At 44.1% G+C, this 27180-nt stretch overlaps 1 protein-coding gene across 2 annotated transcripts in view; it reads right to left on the reverse strand.

Moving 5' to 3' along the window:
• The window catches only part of DICER1 (dicer 1, ribonuclease III), a 561110-nt gene that overhangs the window by 170224 nt on the left and 363706 nt on the right, over positions 1-27180 (reverse strand). For both annotated transcript variants that reach the window (XM_078660108.1, XM_078660109.1), the window contains exons 18-22: positions 20854-21007; positions 1834-2016; positions 1480-1585; positions 1182-1357; positions 69-840 (exon numbers count right to left, since the gene is read on the reverse strand). In XM_078660108.1, the coding sequence (XP_078516234.1) occupies positions 69-840; positions 1182-1357; positions 1480-1585; positions 1834-2016; positions 20854-21007 (1391 nt within the window). The remainder of the gene's footprint in view (positions 1-68; positions 841-1181; positions 1358-1479; positions 1586-1833; positions 2017-20853; positions 21008-27180) is intronic.

Consider the following 27180-nt stretch of genomic DNA (forward strand, 5'->3'; position numbering starts at 1 on the left):
ATACATACACAGTCTACTGAACCTTGCTTAAGAAATAATAATTGTGTTTTTTTTGTAGTAGTACCTACCTTTTTGCTTCTCATGTAGGACAGGCGGCCCTCATGGGCATCAGGATATGTACAAAACAAGTATGTTGTGATGGCGTGCTTCAGAAATGAATCACCAAGCATTTCAAGACGTTCCAGGTTAAATCCATCACTGGCATTTGAAAGGGTCAAGGCTTGAAGGATCAGACCTGGATTTGGGCCTAAAGTTTTAGAAGAGTACCCATTGGGAAGGCAGTTTTCAGATTCCATTTCATTTTTTGAAGCTTTAAAAACTTCTGAAGCACTGACTATGCAAGATGTTTTCGAACATCTATCAGAGGTAGGTTTGTTAGCACATCCATCAAGGTAATGAGTACATTCAATGCTGGATTTAGGTTGGTTTTCAGTACTATCTGAATTCTGAATGGGACATGAGGTAGTCAGTTGTACAGGTATTTCTTGCTTGCAAAACACGGATTGATTCCCTTGGCAAAAGTTTCTGCTTGACAATTCATTCCTGTCAGTGGCAACATTTAAACTACATGACATGCCATTAATTGCCATGGAGTCCACTGAAGAATTGTCCATCTGGAGTTTGAGGGGATCACTGAGTAATGTTCTGCAATTCACAGACATTTGGTCAAAATTTTCCATCAAAGAGGGTACATGGTCAACTTTACATGCAGCATTTTCAGAAATAATGTGTGTGCTGAGTTTGTAGTCCTTTTCAGTTTCCACTGAGGAGGGACTGTGGCAAGAGATGAAGGTTTTCTTGTCAATAGACTTTTTCCAGCCAAAGTCCAGATTGGGATACCTGTGAAGAAAATATTTTATGTTTAATAGAGCGGCAAATATTCTGCAAAACAGTGACAAATCTTACAAACAATACCTAAAGTGTGGCTCACATGAATGGTGAAAAGGTTGAGTGTAATGGGGACAGAGCAAACCATAAGAAATAGCTCTATTACAACCCCTGGTAATGGTTGCTGTCTGGATAGAACTATTGTCTCATCAATCGGGAAACTCTTACATGCAGCTAAAAATCAGAATGGCAGATCGGTTCCTTCTAAAACAATTGCCTAAAAAGTCAATAAACTTTACAAAATAAAGTCAACAAACGTTACACAATGAAATGCAAATATAAATAACACTTACCGAAAATCTAAAGGAAGGAATTTAACCCCCACAGCAGCATCAATGGCTGTCTGTGCTCTCAATTCTTCTGCAGTTAAGAGGCAGTGCAAGCGATAAAGTATACTGGGGAGACACACAGCTTTCCTCCACAATGATGCTGGAATAGGATGTATAGCACAGAGTTCTGGAACCAAAATCTTTGGTTGACAAAGATATAGGAAAGTTAGTTAATGGTTTTACAGACTGAGTGTTTCACAACATCAAATGATATGCTGAATTGGTGATAAAGTAACCACAAAAGAATGGTTAAACAAAATACCTGTTTATTTTGCAAGCTCTCCCACTTAGCTTTCCTCTTCTCAGCACTACTTAACGGAAGAGCTTTGCCCTTCTGATTTAAATGCCGAGGAGTCAAAAGATTAAGTCTAATGAAAAAGTACAAACAAAGGAGAAGAGACAGTCAGAGTTAGGTGGAATTAAGCTTGACAGATAGTATTTAATTCTAAATACACAGTTAAAATACACAATAGCCAATAGACCTATGTAGTAAGAAACCTCTAAGTTCACATCTACATAGCAGTGAATATCTTGCCCCTAGATGCCCAACATTTGAGAAAAAGCTTTAAACTGTTGTCAATAAAACCAAACGGAGCACTATTCTTAAGGCTGTTACCTGGAAGATGTGTGGTCAACATCCAGGAGCGGCTGGTTGAGGTTGGTCAGATCAAGATTGTACTTTGTTTTATAATATTCGGCAAATGTTTCATATTCTGAAGAGGGAAATTTACTGAGAGGGGTAAGATCAGTGTACACATCTGCTACATAAAATCGGTGAGGCTGGTCAAAGTTGCGATACCTAAGGAAAACACAATAGAAATTAAAAAGTCAAAATATGGTATAGGCTTTCTAGTAACACCGAACACTAGTTAACCCCAGTGTTACTGATAGGCAACTTATCAGAAGTTAACAGTACACAATCAGTGAAATTAAGTTGCAAAATCGCATGCAACCTAATTGATGATAACACTTATGAACACAATCTTAAGGTAACAGTTACTGGTGTTCTAGCAGCAGATTGTGGGCAAAATACTCCTGGTGGTTGTCTCCCCAAAGAAAAACTACAGTACTGGCTTTCGTCCTAGTCAAAAGTATATGGGAAAGTGTGACAAAAAGCAACACAGTTGTCATACAAGGTCTCCCAAACAACAGGATCATGTCTTCTGTTAGTATAACTAGCTAGCAACTGTCCGTAGGATCTGTACCTTAACAATCGTTTTTTTATTTTGGCTAACCCAGTAAGCATTTCACACATTCTATGTATGTGGAAGCCTGCTCACTTTACAACTAGATGGGTCTGGAAATTCTAGGAAGAAAATGCAATAGTTGTGGCTAATTTTGTTTTTGTGTGTGTGATCTAGAAAGGAATGTTAGTGTGTGTAGTTTCTTTGAGCATCATTATGAAGAGTTCACTCAATATGAGGTTAAGCAAACCGGCTACCACAATAATTGGGTGAGTGTCTGTCTGTCTGTGTGCGTATATATATATATATATATATATATATATATATATATATATATATATATATATATATATAAATATATATAAATATATATATATATATATAAATTATATATATATATATAAATTATATATATATATATATATATATATATATATATATATATATATATATATATATATATATATATATATATATATATATATATATATATATATATATATATATACCATATATATATCCTACTGGCGATAGCCAGTAGGTATATATAGTTAGGACCTAGCTACCATAGGAAATCCGCAACTTTCTATTGGGAATAACTTTGGCGCCGGTTGAGGAATTTGTGTGTAATTTTCCAAAATTTTGGCCAGCTCCGCTGCGCTCCTTCCCTAAAAGTTTTGGGAGGGATTCGTGAAGTGGGGGCTGAGAAAAAAGGGGGGTCCCAAAACGTGTTTTCCCCATGTTAATTTCCATAGGACGTTCTGACAAGGCTACAGCCCGAACCGCTGAACGGAATTACACCAAACTAGGCAAAATTGTAGGGACTGGTACGCAGAAGTGCCTTTGCTATATTTGGTGAAAATTGCTCCAGTGGTTTTTATGAAAATTAACTTCAAAAACACATACATATCTGGGCGGAGCCTAACCACACATCTCATCGTGAGATCTGATTGGCTGTCAGCACTTCATCCAAGAAGTGTTGGCAGCCATCTTGGGACCAATATACATGATAGCACCTCATTAAAAAGCATTGTAGTTAATAGAGGGTTTTAGGACTTTAGTTACATTATAAATCATTTGTTGATGGTACCATACTCATTTTAGGAATTGTGGTGTGTTCTAAGGTGATTTTACCATGTGAAAAAGCCTTCTGCTGGGATATCATGAATCATGTTTGAAAGAAAACTATTATCTCATGCTTTTCCCACAGTGGTTTGGAAGGGGATCTATAAGCTAAACAAAGCATATTTTCTGTAAATTCACATTATCTTTCTCAGTCATGTGAGAATGAAGTCTGACATTCTCAGTAAAACATGTACATCCAACAAGGACAGAGACTGTCAGTTGATTCCTTTGTGTTCTCCTGCAGCCTCCTAGAGTGTTCTAAAGAACAACTAGAGCGCTAACAGTCCTACTTATTACAAAGGTATGGCTCACCTGAAGCCATCTTGATTGGAATAAAGTGGTAACTCTTAAAACATTTAATTTAAAAAGGAACAAAATGGGGGTATATTTTGCCATAGAAAGTATGATTAGTGCTGCAGAAAGAAAAATTAGGGCACATTTTGAGTGACTTCCCAAATCCTCTTCTATTTCATTAAACAATTCAGACATGCAGTCTCCCAAGATGGCCACCAGAGACAAAAGAGCCCAAATGTAGCCCAAATATCACCCAGATGTAGCCCAAGTATAGCCCAATGACAGAATGTCCCAGAGTGTTCTAAAGAACAACTAGAGCGCTAACAGTCTTACTTATGACAAAAGTATGGCACACCAGAAGCCATCTTGATTGGAATGAAGTGGTAAGTCTGAAAACATTTAATTTAAAAAAGAACAAAATGAGGGGGTTCATTTTGCCATAGAAAGTATGATTAGCAGCAGACTTCCCTGGTGAGCAGTAGCTTTACTACAGTGATCTAATGAGCAACTAGAGTGCTAACATTCAGAATTTATGGCAAATGTGTGACACATCTGAATGCCTTCTTGATGGAACCGAAGTAAACAAGCATTGAAAATGCAATAGATCTCGCCCTCGTTTAAGTTAAAGCCATTCTGTTTGTAATGAGGTGGCTTTTTAGCTTTGCTTTTATTAGTGTTTTTAAAACTTTCATGTAAATAAGATGCATATGTATGCATATATGTATATGTATGCATGCATTTATATTTGTATTTATATAGATATGCAGAATATATATATATGTATATATACACATGCATATATGCATATATATGCATATATATATGTGTATATGTGTGCGTGTAGAGAGGTAGAGAGGTAGAGGTAGAGGTAGAGAGGTAGAGAGGTAGAGAGTTAGAGACTAGTAGAGAGAGAGGTAGAGAGGTAGAGAGAAGAGTGAGTAATAGAGTAGAGAGTGAGTAGTAGAGAGTAGTAGAGAGCAGTAGAGAGAGTAGCAGAGAGCGAGTAGTAGAGAGTAGTAGAGTGAATAGTAGAGTGAGTAGTAGAGAGTGAGTAGTGGAGAGTGAGTAGTAGAGTGAGTAGTAGAGAGCAGTAGAGAGTGAGTAGTAGAGAGTAGTAAAGAGTGAGTAGTAGATAGTAGTAGAGAGTGAGTAGCAGAGAGAGAATAGTAGAGAGTAGTAGAGAGTGAGTAGTAGAGTGAGTCGTAGAGAGAAGTAGAGAGAGTAGTAGAGAGTGAGTAGTAGAGAGTAGTAAAGAGTGAGTAGTAGAGTGAGTAGTAGAGAGAGTAGTAGAGAGTGAGTAGTAGAGAGTGAGAAGTAGAGAGTGAGAAGTAGAGAGTGAGAAGTAGAGAGTGAGTAGTAGAGTAGTAGATAGTGAGTAGTAAAGAGTGAGTAGTAAAGAGTGAGTAGTAGAGAGTGAGTAGTAGAGAGTAGAGAGTAGTAGAGAGTGAGTAGTAGATAGTGAGTAGTGGGGAGTGAGTAGTAGAGACAGTAGTAGAGAGTAGTAGAGTAGTAGAGAATGAGTAGTAGAGAGTGAGTATTAGAGAGTCGTGGAGTAGTAGAGAGTAAGTAGTAGAGAGTAGTGGAGAATATTCCAAAGTTTGGCACAGCACCACTTGCACAATAAGTCCAATCAAATCATATCACTTAGAGTCTTTATTGAAGCGCTGAATCTTGGTGTATATTAAAATGCTTTTATTTTCCTTAAGTTTATGTACCACTGCCAGCTGACGCGTTTCGTTCTGTACAACAGAACTTCTTCAGGGAGTTCTTATTTCCTTCAAGTTATGTCGGTATCCTGTTGTCATATAACTAGATATTTCTTCCAAATGTTAGACGAGACGTAGGTACGTTCTTATTCAAAGTGACTAGGTATCAATTTTACCCACACAATTCAGGCAGACTTGAGTAATTTATAGCATCCTCAAAGTCAGTCTTTCAAAAATTCTAAAGTATAGGACATGATAATCCAAATCCAAATGTTTCTCAAGAAAAGTCATTTTCAATCGTTCGGAATTTCGGCGTTTGGGCAGATATGACCCAGGGACCCCCAGTATGCAAGGGGAATTAGTCCCCCCTCAGCAAACGCGCCAGTGGCCTGCTTTGCAGAGAGGTGTAAAAAGAGGCATAGCCTCATTACACCTCTGTGCAATGCAGCCCCCTGGCGCATACTGGAGGTTCCAGGTGGGCTAGTTGGCCAGAGAGGTTTAAAAAAGGGTGTGGCCTCATTACACCTCTCTGCAATGCAGCCCCCTGGCGCATACTGGAGGCTCCTAGTGGGCTAGTTGGCCCCCAGGGACCCCCAGTATGCAAGGGGAATTAGTTCCCCCTCTGCAAACGCGCCAGGGGGCTGCGTTGCAGAGAGGTGTAACAAGGGGCATAGCCTCATTACACCTCTACAATGCAGCCGCCTGGCGCATACTGGAGGTTCAAGGGGGCTAGTTGGCCCTCAGGGGCCCCCAGTATGCAAGGGGAATTAGTTCCCCCTCTTCAAACATGCATGGGGGCTGCGTTGCAGAGAGGTGTAACAAGGGGCGTGGCTTCATTACACCTCTCTGCAATGCAGTCCCCTGGCGCATAATGTAGATTCCTGGTGGGCTTTCAGGCCTTATATAGTTAGGAATTAGCATTTAAAAAACCTTTGAAATTCACTGAAAAAACCATAGGTTTCAGGCCTTATATAGTTAGGAATTAGCATTTAAAAAACCTTTGAAATTCACTCAAAAAACTAAGTTTTAGGGGTGTTATATTTAGCTGGACATTTCACTAATACAAAACCATTGAAATTGCTCCTATATAGTTAGTTGTACTAACTATATTTCGCGCACCCGCAATCCACTGCTGATGATGTCACATATTACATCATTCATGACATGGTCAGTGACATCACTGATGACATCTCAAATGACATCACTGATGACATCATCCACGTGACAATCACATACACCTTTTCATACACTAGTAAAATCTTTCATCACTCTTTGTAAAATAAAGAGTATCATATTTGAATCCATTGTTACAGCAATACAAGTATCTAAAAACCCACTCAGTGATTTTAGATGTATACACACATCTAATCACTTACCTGTAGATTCACTCATACATGCTGTCAATGAACAATAGAACACTATCAAAAATACTTATACACCTAAATCGACATTACACACCAGCACACATCCTATTCACATATGAAGTCCTCCTACTTACTTATGCAAACAATGGATCATACTTACATATTTACTTAGCTACACACTTATACAAACACAACTTCATCTATTCATTTAGATAGTAAGTCATACTTAGTGAATTATAAAATCATTATTACAAGTGTAAAGTTATCCATACAGTCACTCACACAATCATTGAGTCTTATGTATACTTATTAATATACAACAACTGACACATACACTGACTTTTATTTTTCTAGTTTGTTGGACATGTACCATTGAGAAATATATTTGCTCATCACCACACCCATAAAGATATTCACTCACCCAAACAACTGTTAGAACATGTAGTTTTAACTTCATATATCTAGTGAATCAACTATTCACACATCTTTGGGCAGTCACACACCCCCCAACGAACCACACACACATTCACTCTCCTATACAAATACTCAGTTAACTAATCAATAACTAATACAGACTTTCACATAGCTAGTAACCAACTGGAGAACCAGTTTACACAACAACGGACAAAGTGATACAGATATTCAAACAGTTTAGTCACTATCCACTATATTTAGTGAGACACTATAAATTGGTCAAGTAAACAGTCAATTACACTGCTACTAAATCCTCCATCCAAATATTTATTTTGATATATTCACTCATTCTTCAATGCAAATTGCTATATATATATATAATGCATATTTAAATAACGAAGCAAACCACATTCACTGGATGATGTCATCAGTGATGTCATTTGAGATGTCATCAGTGATGTCACTGACCATGTCATGAATGATGTAATATGTGACATCATCAGCAGTGGATTGCGGGTGCACGAAATATAGTAAGTACAACTAACTATATAGGAGCAATTTCAATGGTTTTGTAAGAGTGAAATGTCCAGCTAACTATAACACCCCTAAAACTTATAGTTTTTTGAGTGAATTTTAAAGGTTTTTTAAATGCTAATTCCTAACTATATAAGGCCTGAAACCTATGGTTTTTTTCAGTGAATATATATATATATATATATATATATATATATATATATATATATATATATATATATATATATATGTGTGTGTGTGTGTGTGATGATGGTGGGGGACCTACAGTTCTGAAATTATTTGAAAATAGAGCAGAAGTGGCTTAAAATGTAGGTGTTGGACTTCACTACAAAGAAAAGTTCATTAAATGATTGAATACTTCTAAATCTAACAGTATCATAAGCATTAGTTCTTTGCAGTAGAGATCATAAGTATGCTCTTGTGAAAAGTATTAGTTACTCAGTATAAAAGATACCTAGGCAGAACATGTCTGCAATCTTTGCGTTAACCGTCTAACATGATCGAAACATTGTGGCACAAAAATAATGTGGATTTTTGAGATGCGAAGAACTGTGCAAACCGAGTAGAGGGCTTCGCGGTGTAAATGATCTTAAATTGGAATGTTGGTCTCATGCAATTTAATCAGCAAGCCTATGTTTGTGGATTATGAAACTTTTGGAGTGTTTTATGTAGGCAGTTAATCTAAGCTTTTATAGGTATAGGAAGTAATTTTGAGCAGTACACTAGAATTATTATATAGTGCAATAGGGGGGGGAAGAGAACGTTATACTATAGCGCTGTAGAACATATTTCTTTACCACAAATCATATGAACAAGTCCGTCTTCTCTCCAAACAATCTGGAGCAATCAAAGAACATGTCTCTCAAGGATGCTTTGACATCTCCTAAAACCTTGTTTGATTTCATCCATGCAAGTTTTCTTAAGCACTACGTAGGTGCCAATATCTATGCCAGCTCAGTCTGTGGTGTCTAAGCCAGCACGAGAAACATTCTTTGCCACATTCTGGCCATCATGCATAGGTTGAGCCAGTAAGACTCAGAGGTCTTCTAGGATGCCCAGTAAGATGTCACTGGCCACGTCCCATAAAGTAGGGGCTTACCTGCCCAGAAGGCACACTGTGTTCACGGATCCTAAATATGGCTAAATTAGCCAGAGAGAACACCCTCTTTCCGAAGGCATTAATACTTTTTAACTCTCTATCAGAAGGACTGGTTAACAGTGATGAGTGAATTTACTGGATGCCTGTACCCAGATGCTTTCAGGCATAAGATGCTTCATTAAAGGGGCCCAAACGTGGGTCTGAGAGAGCTAAGAGCATCTGAAAGTGCTGCAACAAGGACTCCTTTAATACCTATTTGTTGGGGGATTACAAAGGCCAGGGGAAAGGCCAGGGGAATTCGGTGTGTGTCGGGACCTTTTGTGAGACTGGGTCAGAGTCATAAGACACCAATGGGGTATTATCTTTCAACTAACACTGTCGCACCTACTCATCTGATTTCGAGTAGTGGAAGGGGATAAAGTACTATTAAGCTTTCGTACGCTTATGGTGCATCTTCGACTTTGGTTTACAGGAAGACTTTGAGCAGTAACAGAAGTTTGTGCGGGATCAACTACTTGAATGAGACTGTGAGCAAAGTATTATGTTTGCCAATACAGAGTATTGCCTTCCATGCAGGGATCATCTTCAGTAGCATGAGGTCACATTTATTGTCCGAGGTAAATCTTGGAGTTCTCAGGAAGGCTGACAGTTGGGAGTGGGACTCCAGACCCGGCTTGAAGGGTGGCAAAAGAAAAGAACTGACATCAGCACACAGGGTGTTGTTTTATACAGCTCTGCTTCACTTCAGGGCAGTTCCACTTTGGGGCAGGACAGAGAAGCCACACAGTGCCTCCTGTCGGTGTGCAGGACCATTGCTGTATAATTTTCTGGAAGCAGACTGGCACCTGGGAACAATGTAACATTTTGGAATCTGCAGGTTGAAGAATCTCCATAAAAAACATATACTTAATGTGATATACAATCCAATTGGAGTGCTGAACATAAAGGGCCCGCTACTCAAAAAAAATTGTGAATCGGCCATGTAGGTTTACTCAAATTTTTTGTGCAGATATAAAGCACAAGTTACTTAACTTCGGTAACGATATATCTGTAAGAAACATTAGTTAGTGTTAGATTCCTTACCTCAGAATATCCCCAGGCGTCAGACTGGATCCGGAAAGTTTTCCTCAGCAGTACCCTTGCACGTCGGTAGGCGTCGTCTGAAGCTCCACGTCCGTCGTCGGAGTTGTAATCGCCGGGATGACGTCGCAGTACTTAAACGCCACCCTTGCGCACTGACGTCAGTTCTGTACATAGGTTTCTGCACCAGGAACGCAGAGCCATGCAAGAAACCAACACTGGTGCCATGAAACTAGGGCCCTCAAAGGGAAATACCTTAACCCTAGATATGGGTTCGCAGAACGGGGAGGATGGGTGGGGCAGTAAGGAATCCAACACTAACTAATGTTTCTTACAGATATATCGTTACCAAAGGTAAGTAAGTTTTGCATCTGAAAGAAACACGTTAGTGTTAGATTCCTTACCTTAGAATAGATACCCCAGCAATACCAATCCCGGCGGTGTCTGCGAACCAATATCACACCATAAAGTCCTGGAGAACGGAACAGCCGAAAAAGTCATCTCTCTGGATTTGGTTGTCCAGGCAGTAGTGCTTAGCAAACGTGTGCAGCGAGGCCCACGCAGCTGCCTGACAGATGTCCTGCAATGGGACTCCCCAGGGCAGTAGTAGCCACCGTGGCCTGAGTGGAATGGGCACGCAGCCCCACAGGAGGCTCCTTTTTCGCCAAGGAATAACAGACCTTGATGCCCAAAACAACCCACGAGAGAAGGTCCGTTTGTGCACCGTCAGTTCCTTCTTAGCGCCCACGTAACCAACAAAGAGCTGGGCGTACACCCGGTACTGGCGTGTGCAATCTAGATAAAAAGAGAGTGCACGTTTTGGGTCCAGATGGTGGAGCCTCTCTTCCTCTTTCGAGGGATGCGGAGGCGGAAAGTAGGTGGGCAAGGTGATGGACTGCCCGATGTGAAAGGCTGTAACCACCTTGAGCAGGAAAGAAGGACGAGTCCTCAGAACAACTTTGTCCGGATGGACAGAGAGGAAAGGAGGCTTAGAAGACAGAGCCTGGAGCTCGCTCACTCTTCTGGCAGAGGTAATAGCAACCAGGAAAGCAGTTTTAAGAGTCAGAAGACGAAGAGGGTAATTATGAAGTGGCTCAAAGGGAGCGCACATCAGATAAGTAAGTACAAGGTTCAAGTCCCACTGAGGCATCACGAAAGGAACAGGAGGGAACATGTGTGTGATGCCTTTCATGAATCTATTTACAACAGGGGACTTGAAAAGAGAAGGCTGATCAGGAAGCCTTAAGAAGGCTGAAATGGCCGAGTGATAGCCTTTGATAGTGCCTAGAGCAGAGCCCTGCTGGGCAGGAGAAAGAAGGAAGAGGAGAACCTCTGACAGGGGGGCAGAAAGTGGATCCACAGCCTTTGTTGTGCACCATGCCACAAATTTGTTCCACCTGCAGGCGTATATTGTTTTGTGGAGGGATGCCTAGCTGCCAGAAACACATCACAGACCTCAGGAGGCAAGTCAAATGGCCTCAACTGTCGCCGCTCAATCTCCACGCATGTAGGTGGAGACTGGACAGGTTCGGGTGGAGGACCGTCCCTGCTGCTGCGACAGAAGGTCCTCCTGAAGAGGCAGACGAATCGGGGGATCGACTGACATGCTGTGTAGCTCGGGATACCAGTATCTTCGTGCCCAGTCTGGAGCCACAAGGATGACTTGGGCCTGGTCGCGTCGGATGTTCTTCAGCACTCTGGGCAGAAGTGTTATAGGCGAAAGGCGTACAACAGACCGCAGCTCCACTCGTGACGAAAAGCGTCTCCGAGCGAGTGCCGCCTTGGAAATTCCAACGCGCAAAACTGATGACATTGCCCTTCTCTTCGGTAGCGAATAGATCTAACCAACGCTATCCCCACTGCTGAAAGAGACCTTGCGCCACGTCAGAGTTCAGATGCCATTCGTGATCCATCATGCACCGGCGGCTGAGTTCGTCCGCCCTGGCGTTCAGGGAACCTGCCAGGTGTTGAACCACCAGGGTGACGCACTGGTGTTCCAGTCATGTCCAGAGGCGCAGAGCCTCCTGACAAAGGGTCCACGACCCCTCCCCGTTTGTTGCAGTATCACATGGCGGTGGTGTTGTCCGTGAACACCTGCACTACACTTCCCCGGACAGAGGGAAGGAATGCCTTCAGTGCAAGTCGGATCGCCTGCAGCTCCAGAATGTTGATATGGAGCCGGGACTCCACCGGAGACCAGAGGCCTCTGATCTCCGCCTCTCCCATGTGGCCCCCATCCCAGGAGGGACGTATCTGTCACCACTACGTGTTCCGGTTGGGGAAAGGAGAGGGATCTGTCGCCGACCCAATGGCGGTCCGTGAGCCACCACTACAACTGTCTTGCAGTGCCCTCTGAGATCAGGATGTGGTCGGACAGGTTGCCCTGATGCTGAGCCCACTGAAACTTCAGGTCCCACTGTAGAGCCCGCATCCGTGATGTACCAGCAGGATGCAGGAGACCATCAGCCCCAGGAGCCGCAGCGTCAGCCTGACCGAAACTCGGGATAAAGGCTGAAAGATCAGAATCAGAGCCTGAATATCTTGAACCCGCTGCTTGGGAGGATAAACCCAAAACCGCGCCCAGAACCGCTCCGATGAAGAGGAGCTTCTGAGAGGGGCACAGGTGTGACTTCGGCACGTTGATGGAGAACCCCAGCGAGTGCAGGAGATCGGCCTTAGTCTGGAGGTGGGAGACGACTGTCTGGGGCGAGCCCGCCTTCAACAACTAGTCGTCGAGATAGGGGAAGACCGAAACCCCTGATCTGCGCAGATGAGCTGCGACTACCGGCATCACTTTCGTGAACTCCTGAGGGGCACTGGTGAGGCCCAAGGGAGGAACGGTAAACTGAAAGTGCTTGTGGCCTACCGTGAACGGCAGGTAGCGCCGGTGGGCCAGCAGGACGGGGATGTGGAAATATGCGTCCTGCAAGTCCAACGCTACCATCCAGTTTCCAGGGACTAGGGCAGCCAGGACTTGAGCTAAAGTCAGCATCTTTAACTTCTCCTTCCGGAGGAAGCAGTTGACGCTCCGGAGGTCCAAGATAGGGCGTAGGCCTCCTTTGCCCTTCTTGGTTATCAGAAAGTAGTGGGAGTAGCAACCACGTCCTACTTCTGGCCCAAGAACGCGTTTGAGGGCCGTAAATTCCTCCCGCAGAAGTTGCAAGTGATCCCCCGACAAGCAGTGGCACTGCAGTGGCATGGCTGGAGGGGTCGCCTCGAAGGCGAGGGAGTAGCCCCTTCGGACGATTTGCAGCACCCACCTGTCCGAAGTGACTGTTTTGATTCACTGGCAATGGCGTATTTATGAGAAAATAGTGTTCTATTTTTTTCTTTGGAGGAGAAATCTCAGTTTGAAGAAAGATAGATGAGAAATTATTTAAAGAACGTTGAATCTTTGTTGCCCAGGATTTCATCAAAATCAATGGCTTTTGTATTCATGCAGACACCAAAGTAGAAACAGGGTTCAATGTCGATGGGGGCTATGACGTCATTGTCTTTAATGTCAAGAATTCTGCAGCACTGTTGTTAAAAGTGAAGCTGGGTCCTTTGAAGGACAGCATTATGCCACATGATTCGAAGACAATGAATAATGATGGGACAGCGTTCACAGTTCTTATTTAGATTTTAGTCACACAGCAGTACTTTAAGTGGCAAGACTTCACTCGGGCAGAGTGAGAATCTTCCTGAGGAACCCTACATATTATCCTTCTGCAACTACCATTGTATTGAATCTTCTGTCTTCCTTGGGAATTAGACATTTGCAGAAATACTACCAAGGCTACTTAGGTTGTAAGAGGGTCAGGTTAAGGGCCCATGAGGGTCTTCTACAGTTTTTTATTTAATTACAGGAAAGACACCCTCCTCAAAGATTGAGGACACCTTCATAGCAGTGAATTAATAATAAAGAGAGAATACATATTACATTTCACTGGCAAGGTCACTCTTCTGTCCATATTAAGTAATAAAAAATGAAAAACAGTATATCTTGCAGTGAATAATAGCTGTGAGGGTACAGCCAAGAAAGACAGGATCCCGATAAATGGGAACATGAAAATTTGAGACCAAGTTCCAGCACAGAACACAGTTGGAAATGGGAGGTGCTGTGTCTTCACTAAATGTGGACTGTTCAGCTGTAGATTCCAAAAACGTTGCTATCATTCTTGTTTATTGTTTGACTTTTAAAAGGATAACTTTTAGAGGAAACTTTTATAACATTCCGAATAATACTTTTTTGCATTTTTCATTCTTTTAAAAGAAAATCAATTAAATTCCATAGTAGGGCAGGTACTTACATACAGACAGAATACATTATTATTGGTTATTAAAAGTGTTACAGGGCCTCACACAGGGGCAAGTCTATTCAGTATTTGTAACAAACATTGATGATTCCAAGAAGATTTGACAATTTTCAGGTATCTTTGTGGGCCCTCTGTTCCCATTGGCACAAAGTGGTATTCAGGGCATTATGAGCGTTTCGTAAGTTTCCCATTATAGCTGGTCTTGGTTTTCTGATCATTAATTTAACAAAGTATGCATTACCCAAAACGTGTTCACCATCTGAAAAACACTTTAGGATTTCAAAAGCGAGAAGAGGAGAAAAAGCAGTAAATGTATCAGCTGCCAACTTGTGAAACTCTGTTCCTATATCCAGCTGTACAGAAGACAATCATCTATACCAGTAATTTCTAACCGGTTTAGAAAAATAAATAATATTAGCAGATTAAGTAAATATATATATATACATTAAAAAGCAATATTACATTTTTTTTAAATTCTCTGTATGAAAGAAGTTGGTATTCTTATCTTGATTTGTGGGACCAGATCAATTACAGCAAAAGCAAATTAATAAGGACAATTGGCAGCCTCAACTGAAGTATTGGCAAACGGAAAAAGAGCGCAGGGAGCCAAAATTCAAAATGATATGCTGGAGTTCAGCATATCAATTTATCTTTTAAAAATAAAATTAATCTTGATACTCACTAACCTTCAGATTAAAATACAAATTTAGTTTTTTGATATATTTTTTGTGAATTAAATAAAATATTCCATAATTCATGTATATGATGCACGTTTGTTTATGTTTTTTGTGTATTGTTTTCAGTTTAAATCATAGACATTGTTTAGGTGGAGGTTCTTGGCTTCCAGTAGTGATTTAGTGAGGTCTACGGAAGTCAAAAGGTTAACTTTTGATCAGCTAGTTACTTACCTTCAGCAATGCATTATCTGCTAAAGAGAATATCTAGCTGCAGATTCCTTACCTTTAAGTTTCCCAGGCGTCAGACTGGATCCGAAAACTTTTGCGTGAGCAGTACCCTTGCGCACGTCAGGTGGCTCCATTCGGCTCTGTGTGGCGTCGTCAGCGGAGGAAGTGACGTTGCGGTCTCCTCAAAAGGTGCGCGGACGTCAGTTATTTTTCACGAATTTCCACGCCAAAAGCGCAGAGGCATGCAGTCAACTGAATAATGTGTGTCCAACCTAGGGCCCTGAAAAGGGAGCAAGCCTAGCCCTATCAATGTGTCCACAGAGCAGGGAGGCATGGGTAGGTCTGTAAGGAATCTGCAGCTAGATACTGTCTCTACCAGATAATGCATTACTGAAGGTAATTAACTTGCTCTTCTGATAGAGAATTCTAGCTGCAGATTCCTTAACTTTGAATAGGTACCCAAGCCATAGCATCCAGGTGGCGGGCAGCGGACAGATTCACTAAATGAAAATGTCCTGCAGGACCAAAAAGGGCTAAATGCCCGTCCCTGAGGCCCTGACTGTCCAGTAAATAGTACTTGGCAAATGTGTGCAGGGAAGCCCATGTTGCTGCCTGGCAGGGATTGAACACCACGAGCCTACGCTGAGGTTGCAGCTTATCCTCTTGTGTAATGGGCCCATAAGCCCTTAGGAGGCTGCTTTTTAGCCAGGACGTAGCAGATCCTGATACAGAAAAGAACCCAGGACGAAATGGTTAGACGTGGGTCCCGTGCTTTCCATGCCATCGGAGTCAAGCTATCCTGGCTGATGAGGGCTGAAAGCCCGAAACCGGTCCTAGGATGCTTGTTTCCAGTCCAGGGCGGACCTGGCCTGGACTGTTCCCATTGGGCGCAGGGTCAAGACTAATTTGCATATGGCTGGGTCCAAACTGCAATGGCATGGTGAGCAAAAAAACAATGGATTTAGGCCCAGATCTCCATACTGGGGTGAATGTATGAAATTGTTCTGCATTCTGTCCATCAATTGTTCTTTTTGCTAATTTCTGAACTACACAGACCTTTTTAGCCCCTACATATAATCACGAAGAGTTGGTTGTCCACCCGGAACTCTTTTGTGCGTTCAAGGAAGAATGACAATGTTCTTTTTGGGTCCAGATAGGTGGATTGTTCCTCCTCTTTAGAGGGTTGGGGAGGAGCATAAAAGAAGGGCAGGGTGGCAGATCGTCCCAAATGGAATGGAGTCACTACCTTAGGTAGGAAAGAGGCCAGGGTGCGAAGTACCACCTTGTCCAGGAATACCATAAATAGGGACGCTTGGATGATAAAGCCTGCAGCTCACTCACCCTCTGGCCAGATGCTCTTGCCACTAAAAAGACTGTCTTGATGGTAAGCAGCCGGAGGGGACAATTTTGTAACGGCTCAAAGGGAGCACACATGAGCCAAGTGAGAACCAGGTTCAGATCCCACTGAAGCAATATGAAGGGCGAAGGGAGAAAAGTATGTATAAGCCCTTTCAGGAACCTATTTATTATAGGGGACTTGAATATGAAAGGAGGGTTTGTCAGGCAGCCGCAGAGAAGCGGACAGAGCAGAAAGATAACCCTTGAGAGTTCCCAAAGCAGAACCCTGCTGGGCAAGGGTAAGAATAAAGAGTAGAATATCAGAAAGAGGGTTAATAGACTTTTCTGTACAATATTTTACACATGTTTGTCAACAGCAGCGATATACCGTTTTGGTGGGGGGGCCGCCAGAATAACTTTACAGATTTCGGGAGGAAGGTCAAAATCTATCAACTGTCGCTGCTCAATCTCCACGTAAAGAGGTGGAGAGTTGAACGGTTCGGGTGGGGGACCCTCCCCTGCTGATGCGTCAGAAGATCCTCCTAAAGAGGCATCCTGATTGGGAGTCCAAAGCTAATTTTCGAACGCTCAGGATACCATATTCTCTGTGCCCAGTCCGGAGCCAAAGTATTGACTTGGGTTAGATCATTTTTAATCTTGAGAACTCTGGCCAGAAGTGGTATGGGCGGAAAGGCGTACAGGCGGCCTGAGCTCCACTCAAAACTAAAAACGTCGCTGAGCGATAGCTGCCTTGGAAACTCCAACATGCAGAACTACTGTCATTGCACGTTCTCTTCGGAGGCGAACAGATCCAACCAAGGCTCTTCCCATTTCTGAAAGAGACCATGTCCCATCAGCCTCAGAGTCATTCTCACCAAAATCCAGGATTGAGGGTTAAACATCGGTATCATAACCTGAATATTCTGGGCTCGCTGCTTGGGAGGACAAGCCCAAAACTGCAGAGTATCCAGGACAGCTCCGATGAAAAGCAGCGTCTGAGAGGGAGTCAGGTGTGACTTTGGCATGTTTATTGTGAATGCCAGCAAATGCAGAATGTCCATCGTAGTCTGTAGGTGGGAGACGACAGTCTGCGGCAAGGCTGCTTTCAATAGCCAGTTGAGGAAGGGGAAGACTGAAACCCCTGACCTGCGTAGATGAGCTGCTACTGCCGCCATAACCTTGGTGAACACCCAAAGGGTGCTGGTAAGGCAAAGGGGGAGCATGGTGAAAGGAAAGTGCTTGTGGCCTCTCTTCAACCGCAGGTAGCACCTGTGGGCTAGCAGTATGGGAACGTGTAAATATGCATCCTGCTAGTCCAATGCTACCAGTCAGTCTTCTCGGTCTTGGGCAGACACATCCTGAGCCTACATGAGCATCATTAATTTCTCCTTCTTCAGGAAAAGATTGACGGGTCTGATGTCTAGGATAGGTCGATCACCTTTGTTCATTTTTAGTATCGGAAAGTAGAGTGAATAACAACCACTGCCTACTTCTGATATTGGAACCCTCTCTATAGCCCCCTTGGGCAGGAAAGGTGTAACTTACACTTGGAGTAAGACCGGATGATCCTAAGCCAGCAGTTCTTGAGTTAGCTCTAAAGGAAGAGGGAAAGATTGGGAAGGAAGTAACCTTTTCCAATGATCTGCAAGCCCATTTGTCCAATGTAATGGACTGCCTGTGGAGTAGAGGAGTCTGGATTCTCCCGCCAACTGGGCAACCATTGTCTTTCAGAACCAAACTAGGAAGACCTAGAGGCTGCAGCTGCAAGGGGGTTGGAGGCAGATGACTTCTGGCAACCATTCCCACGTGATTGCAATGCACCACTCCTACATCCTCGCTCAACTTGGGAAGCCTGAGCAGGACGGTAGCTGGGCTATGGCTGACTGGTGCGGTTGAAAGCACCTTCCACAGCCACAGAAGAGTCAAAATTCAGACTGGGAGCGAGGTGTCGCTGAGAGGACCAAGGACTTGGCTGCAGCCCAGGATTCCTTGATGTGCTCCAGAACCTAGTCTAGCTTCTCTCTCCGCGAAGGACATGTTCATGAGGTTGACCTGGACAACCCCCGAAAAGCCAGATGTTCTCAGCCAGACATAGCACCACAATGCCAACGACTATGAAACTGCTCTGCCCAACAAGCCAGTCGTATCCAAACCACACCTAATGGTTTACTTTGCTGCATCTCTCCCATCTCTCACTGCTTGGGAAAAGATGGTCCAGCCCTCCTCCGGCACCTGTGGCAGCACTTGCACAACCATTTACCAGAGGGTATGGAAAAAACGACCCAATTGGCATATGGCGTTCACCGACTGCATGCTAGGCTGGCGGAAGCAAACCTCTACTTCCGAAATGTGTCCAATCTCTGAGATTCCCTGTCCGGGGGAGTGGGAGGGAACGCATCATGGGCAGTCGAGGCTTGGACTACCAAGCTCTCAGGGGTGGGGTGTTGGCTGTGGAAACCAGGATCAACATGGGCAGAGCAATGGAGTTGTGCTATTGTCCTGTTCACAGGGAACCCGTGTGCTAGACTTGGACCAAGTGCCTAGAAGGACATCCGTTATTGCTTCATTGAAGGGCAAAAGGGGTTTGGATGAGGAAGCCCAGGCTGAAGCACTTCGGTCAAAAGGTTAGTTCTGACCTGTACAGAGAGCAGCTCCAGACCCATGACCTTTGCTGCAACCTTCTCCAACACTACATAACACACTCTCCTCCTCTGTAGTCACAGTAGGAGGAGAGAGCATACCAGAATCTGGAGAGGTGTCCAGTCAACTTGCCTCTGCTAATTCAAATTCTCACCAGGTGTGTATAACTGGTGTTATAAAGGGTCCAGTGATGACTCCCATGCTTCCCCCATACCTGCAAACTCTTTAAAATGCTCATGCAACGACCTAGAGCCTCTGGGCTGTCTGTGCCGGAATTCTTATCCCTGACTCAGTCGTCAGGGATAAGAATGGGACTGGTGTCATCGGTGGGGCCGGGGGCACTGATGCCGGAACCACTGCCGAGAAGGTTGCTTTGGGACAACTGGCGCCGATTCGTAATCAGGTCAGTGAGACCCCATCGGAGCCGAGGCTGGAGCCGTCGGCCCGGAACCTGAAGGGGCCTTCTCGGACTCCCGCGGGGGCCTGAAAGCACACCAGAGGGGTTGGCCTGCTCAAATACTCAGCCCATGACCTTGTAGAACTCTATAATCAGAGTGTGGGTTACTCTGGTTCTCAGAAACGGGGGAAGGCGCTGTTGGACCTTGCAACGACTGAAGAACCGTATCTGAAAAGTCAGTGTTCCACACTCGTCTCGCCAATCCTCAATGGACGAGGCAAAGTTTGTCTAGACTTCTTCTTTTTGTTCTTCATCCCATACTGTCCTGAGGACCTCGAGTGCAATGAAGAAGACTTGGGGCTGCTGGAATGGTACCGCGCCCACCTTCTCCTCGATTGGGACTGAGACCTCCTAGGAGTCGCACTAGCTGGTTTCGACTGCCAGACAGCAAGCAGCTTTAGGGACTGCTCCCTCAAAGCCTTCAGCGTCATGGTTCAGCAGTACGAGCACGACTTCGAGGCGTGGTCGTGCTTGAGACACCATATACACACAAGGTGCTGGTTGATAACCAACATTGTGCGGCGACTGGCACCACATGGATTGAACCCTCCCTTTGTAGAGGACATTTCCTCGTCACACAAGAAAAAATCTTCAACAAAACGTCGAAAAAAGTCTGTCAAAATTAGACAAAGGGGTACCTCTTCGAAGGATCGGTAGTAACTGGCACGGAAATTAAAAAAAGAACTGACGTCGGTGCGCCTGGGTGGTGCCTATATAGGCGACTGCGACATCACATCCGGCACCAACGCCGCCGCAACGTGGAGCCAAATTGAGCCACCCAACAGCGCAAAGGAGTAATGGTTATGCAAAACATTCCGTTAACAGTCTGACGACTGGGAAATTCAAAGGTAAGTAATCTTCATCCAGAAGTCTTCATCACAAAGTAATTAAGACTTGTTCATTGGCTCCATTTGTTCAAAATGCCATGATGTAAATGTGCTTTATAAATTATAATATGAACAATCCCAATCCATAAAAACATTCTGTCATTTCTGTAAGCAGTTTTTTTCACAGCGGATCTTTTTCTTCAAACATTCAAACATGTGTAGGCAAACAATTTCTTCTGCAAGAAGGTGCCTAATGTGTAGCAAGCCAGGAACATCAAGACACAAATAAGGCGACACAAACGTTATCACATATCTCTACCATATCATGGTGAGTGTAGGAGAGGCAAAAATATTTTCCTCAAATAACTAACCTTGGAATGATAACTGCATCCTGGTAATCTTCTAATTTGAAAATGAAAGGACTCTCATTTGTATACTGTGTACATGGGATGCCTGTACGTGCTTCAGATTTTTCAATATCTTCCATGAACTTGAAGTCAATGTTCAAATTGCTGGAGTCATCAACTTGAAAATAAATAAAAATCGGTTTCATCATTATCTTACCAGTTTCAAGGTTTGCAACTTCATTTTCAAATGAAGTAAACAGTGATATACAGTAAAAGTAAACTGTTTTGTGTGACATTGATTAGACTGACAGAGAGATAACGGATTAAAGGATTATGTTACTCATTCTGTAAGCATCTGTGCTTGGCATGTAGAGCTGTAGATTCAAATGCTTTGCCTACTCCTGCCATCTAGTGTTGGGTGTGGATGTTTGCAAGTTGCTTTTCTTAGAAGAAGTCGTTTCCAGCCATGAGGTAAGGTTGCTTCTCCTTTCGGTGATAGTGCACATGGGCATCGACTCCATTGTTAGATTGTTTACCCACAAGAAGGTCAGAATTGAGCAAGTGAGAGTAGTATAGAGACGTCCATGCGTGTATAAAGTGAATAATAATGATAACTGCAACGACCATAGGTGTCCGGGAGGAGGGGGGGCAAATGCGAATCTACAGCTCTACATGCCAAGAACATGTGCTTACAGGCTAAGTAGCATAATCTGTTTGAGGTATGTGTGCGGTAGTACATATGCTTTGCATAAACTGTATGGCAGTACCCTCCAAAAGTGGTGACTAACCAGTGGGCTTTGCAGTTGTCTGAAAAAGTGTTCTGAGGACTGCCTGTCCTACATTAGCTTGTTGGCGTGATAATACATGCACACAATAGTTTTTAGTAAATGTGTTTGATGTAGACCATGTAACTGTTTTACAAATGTCAGCAACAGGAATGTTACCTAAGGTTAACGCCTGAAGGTCATGGACACGTCTTAGTGAAGTGATAGCAATCTAAAAATCAACCTCCCAAGAAAGGAATTACAGTGGACAATTGTGCAATGGTTCACAGGGTGGACCCATAAGTCTTGCTAGAACAATATTAAGGTTCCATCTAGGTACATATGGAACTTTTGGTGGTATCACTCTTAAGTCCTTCCATAAAGGCTTTAATTACTGCCACTTTGAACAGAGATCAGTGTTGTCTGTGTCACGAGGCCCATAGGGAGTTTGTCGTCTTCACTAAGTTAGCATGAGCACGCTGCAGCCAGCCTGCTACTTTGAGCACATTCCTACACGTTTTTATTTTTTGCAATAATTTCTATGGCTGTTTTCACATGAGAACTCAATCGCTGTGTTCATTCTCTGCACGTTCCTGGGATTTTGACTGAACATTATGTGCAAGGTCGAACAACAATGCCCCTTGTTATTTTGTTCTGGCCAGATCAAAAACAAAACCTACCAATACAGCTGTAGTTTGGACGAACGTACTTTGGTTTTAGTAGAGTACACAAATAGGTAGCCTACACTTAGTGAGGGACCTTTCCAGGGAGAAGAGTGAGACAGCACTTATTATGTAGATTTACCATCTATAGGTCAAGGTTTGGGGTCTGCTGACAAAGCCCAGAGATCTTCTAATATATAATAATACTGCTTCTTAGCAAAGAGAGGGAGGTTAGGCTCTACTGTCTTTCCATGATGACATCTCCCTTCATGATTTATGGACTAGCTACTAAGCTGACTGTATTTGTACGATTTTCCTGCTTGTTGTGGGACGCATACTGCATGTTAGGGCATGTGCTTGCGCACATTACCCTCTGACCAGTTTCCAGAGACGTCCCTGGTGGGGTAGGGTGGGAGGGGGGGAGGAGAGGGGGCGTTGTAGCCTCGTATATTTGTTGATTTATAGGTTTTACAAGCTTGATGTTTAAAAGATTCTTATTTACCCTGTTTTGCGCTACCGATTTCTTTATTCCATTTCCAAAATGACACAACCGGTTGATATTGCGGCACATAACCACGCAGCGGTTACAGCTTTGACTCAATGTGGAGTCCCAAATGCAGGGGCTAACATTTTTGTTGTCGAAGCGGACACAGCTTTTCGCTTCAAAGTCTTTTATTCTTGAGTTACAATCCCAGCGGTGGATGGGAATGATAATTTGTTTCATGAATATACGATGGACTGCTGTTCCGGCGGTGTTAGAACTGGGGGTCTCTAATTGGCTGAGGCAGTTACCTTAGTCCAAATAGGGACCCTTGCTTCTAGTCAGGGAAACGAGGGATACCCTCTTTGATAACCCAGCTCGCCCCCTGGTAGCTTGGCACGAGCAGCCAGGCTTATCTTCAAGGCAATGTTTAAAGTATTTGCAACCACACTCCAGTGATAAAGTGATAACACCACAAATGGACACCACACTGATGTAGGAAAATAGCGGTATCCTTATCAATAAGAAAAATACGATAATACCAAACGATAAAAATCCAACATATGTGTAGTTGTAATATTTCACTTTGCCGGTTATTAGGCCAACAAACACGTGTAGGTTCTTGTGGTATTAATGAGCAGTTCAGGATGTTCAAATGCAGTCCTAATGCAATGCTATGCAGTCTGTAATGCAAGAATAAGGCAACCCTCAATGCAAGTAAACAGGCAGTTCGTAATGCAAGAATAATGCAATCCTCAATGCACGTAATCAGGCAGTTAGTAATGCAAGAATAATGCAATCCTCAATGCACGTAATCAGGCAGTTAGTAATGCAAGTATAATGCAATCCTCAATGCACGTAATCAGGCAGTTCGTAATGCAAGTATAACGCATTCCTTAATGCAAGTAATAAGGCAGGTCGTAATGAGAGAATAATTCAACCCTCAATGCACATAATCAGGCAGTTGCAAAGCAAGTATAACGCACTCCTTAATGCATGTAATAAGGCAGTTCGTAATGCGAGATAAATTCAATCCTCAATGCACATAATCAGGCAGTTTGTAATGCAGGAATAATACAATCCCTAATGCAAGTAATAAGGCAGTTCGTAATGCAGGAATAATACCAGGCCAGTCGATGCTATTAGCGCTGGCACCACTAGGCCCCAACCACAGACAACAGTCCTGAACTTCCGAGGGCGGCCCAGGTACTGCCGGGCAGGTCTGGGCCGCTCAAAGACTCAGCACATCTAATGCGATGCAGCGGGAGAGAGACAGGAGCAGTCCTGTACTTCTCCTGAGGGACAGAATCCATTTTCTGCACTTATTGTAATCCTTTTGTTAGCACGATGTATCTATCCATATATATATATATAATCTATTACGTTTATCATAGTTTAGAATAATTAGTTACATCGATATAGGAATTCCTTTCCCGCTCTTGCATTGTATTTATCTGTATTCAAACAGAGAACCAAACAGACGCCATTTTGTTGTACATGCATTAAACTCGGGCAGCGGTCACGTACTGTCCTCCAGCAGTCGAGTAGGCCCCAGTTAGTTGAGTTACACCAGGCAGCTGTTCTAAAGACCCAAGGTCGCATCTGGCTTCAGAGGTGATAAGCACATTCCTGGAGGCGCCGTGCCTGTGCTCCCAGGCACCGAGACGAAAGGGAGTCACCCCTCCTGACCCTCCCCAATAATAGCAGAAGCAGACTTCCAACGAGCTTTGTGTGCCATATATGGTCTTTCCTTACACCTACTGTGCCAACCAGTATTTTTCCATGTACGGTGATCTCATGTAACGCAAGGAAAGTATATATGCCATGTATCGAGGGTGAATTGGCAGTCTTCTCTGCGCACTGGCTGGGTGACGTCGGAGAGGCTCCTCTATAGAGTATTATTGGTTTAATAAACGATTGACTTTTCTTCACTGCCAACTGACTGATTATTTGGTAAGACGAAGTTTGGGGTCTGTTGGTAGGTATAGCACCATAGATTATTTTTGTAATACGACAGTTGGCGACTCTGGTGGGACTCCACGTTTGGGGTCGTCCTCCCGTAATATGGGGTGAGAAAGGACAGATGAAGGGGAACTCTGGTCGAAGGGGTGGACTGAGTAACGATTCTGGCTGAACTCCGTCTCCCGATCAGAGAGCCCCAGCTGCTAGTAACCCCTCGCCGGAGTCCTACGGGCGTAACCCAGGAGCTGACCGTGTTGGTCTTCAGGAGTGGGCAGTGGAGAACACGCACTTGTACCTGTGTGCACCAGGTGAGTGTATTGATTTGGTGTTTTGGATTACGCTGTTTGAGTGGCGTCTTGGAAACAGTTAACTGTATTTGGTTTTGGTGGTCGGTGTACCACGGAGAACTTTGGAGGTCTAACGGGGCGGCATTGAGGCTGCACGGGCAGATGCTCCACGGACTTGTTTGCTGAATAATAGAGGTTTCAATCTGATGCCTAGGTGTGACACGTGTGATGCGCACCCTGCCGGACTGTTCTCAGAAAGGCCCGCGGTTGCACCTGGGTAGCCTTTTGGACACATCTGAAGCGGCGCTAAGGTAGCGTGCTCAGTCAGAATAGTCCTGAAGGTGAACTAGGAAGATCGCGGGATGGTCTGTAGGCCGGTCTGTGGTTAACTCCTGTCTGATTGCCTCTTGGTAGTCTGTTTTTTGGTATCTGTTGGTCTGGTGTTCCAAAATCTGCGAGTTCTCCACGAACGAGAGTCGACGGGCTGCGTTCCCTGGTTTTTGGTTCTGGAAAAAGACATGTCAATGTAAAATATTGTATGTTCAGTTCATCCGTTCTGTACGTATGGCTCTGTTTGAGGAAAGATTGAGCATGAGTGAACATGGCCATGTTTGAGAGCTTGTACTATTTGTGAGCGAGTGTATTGTTTTGTTGGGTTGTAACAAGCTCCAGTAATAGCCATGCTCAATAACTGACCAGACCCATCTGTATCCCTGAATCCTCCCAAACAGGTTTTGTTTAATTGGGAGGCTAGTCAGTTACTAGGGATGCCTCGTCTTGGCCTTTGGAGCTATTCCATCTATAGGAGCCTTGTGTGAAGCCTCAGCCACCCTGTTGGTGGAAGCCCTACTGTTAACTATGGTAGGATTTGGTAGGTTCTCGGGAACTGGCTTTCAAACCCCCTGCTAGCTGCTGCCTATGCTAGGAAACCTTGCCAGATAACACCTGTGAGGCGCCCCATCCCCTTAGCACTCTCCGTGTCTTTCTTGATCTTTTCAAGCATTGTGTCAACCTACTATCCAAATAGGTGTTCTCCATCGAACAGCAAGTTGACAAGGTGCTGTTGCACCCCTGGCTGGAAGCCAGACTCACACAGCCGTGTTAGAAATGGCCTTACTTTCCTCAACAAGCTTTTTCGCCCTTTTGCGATACTGAGGAGGTGCTGCAGGAGCCCCACCATCTCATCCCAGTGGGCTCCACTGTATCTAGAAAGGAGGCCTACAGAATTAATAATGTGTCAATGCATGACCACCCCTACCGTCACTTTCTTGCCCGCAACACCTATCCGCTTGCCCTCCTTGTCAGGAGGTGGAGTGTCTCTCTGGTGGCCTGGGCTGCTGCCCTCTTCCTAGTAGTAGTAACTCCTAATGCAGAATGGGCTAGAATGCACAGGTTTGTTTTTTTGTTGAGGCACCGTGCACCCACACTAGATTTTACCGGCTCCTTGAAAATCTAATTGACGGACGTATTAATTCTCTTGAGAATGGGAAGGTACTGGACAGAGCGCTTTCGGACTTCTCACTAGTCGATGGTCAAGGCCCCTGGGAAGGGGCTTTTCTCTGCTCTGAGGCTTTGCTACGATATCGACCAGCTCTCTGAGGCAGTGGCGCACCTGAAGGTGGTGGTGCCGCTTCGGCACAAGGCTCTATGCCTTAGTGCGCCGTTTCTGAAATTTTAAAGGGACTGGGGCATTTTCAAGCTTGGACCGGAGCTGGTTGAGATGGATGGAGCATCCTCTGGTACCTTTTCATCTTCCAAGTGCTCCTTCTACCCAGACTCTGCGATGTTGGAGTCGACGAACACAGGACTAGGCTTGTCTGTCGGAAGTTAGGCGACTCACCCAATGCTTTCTTTTCGTCTTTGGCATTGAGCAGATTGGCCTTGCCAAAGATGTCCCATGTTCCTGAAGAGAATTGTGCCATCCTGCTGTGGCCCAACCATCTATGTCAGTGCTGGCGCAGAGTCTTCTTGCTGTGGAACACCGAGCAACAGTCACAGAGACGCTTATCATGCTCCGGGTAGAGGCAAAAATTGCAAACGCCATGGAGTTTGGCCCAGGGGTGTTTGGAGTGACACTGGAGCACCTCTTGAAAGGTGTGCGTTCCATTACATGTGGTACATCTTCATTCTCCGAAGGGGAGCCCTGAGCATGCAGTAGCCTGAAGGGCCACAAGAGCAGTGAGGCCAGGTCACTC

The sequence above is a fragment of the Lissotriton helveticus genome, chromosome 9 (genome assembly GCF_964261635.1).
Source record: "Lissotriton helveticus chromosome 9, aLisHel1.1, whole genome shotgun sequence".
Classification (NCBI taxonomy): domain Eukaryota; kingdom Metazoa; phylum Chordata; class Amphibia; order Caudata; family Salamandridae; genus Lissotriton; species Lissotriton helveticus.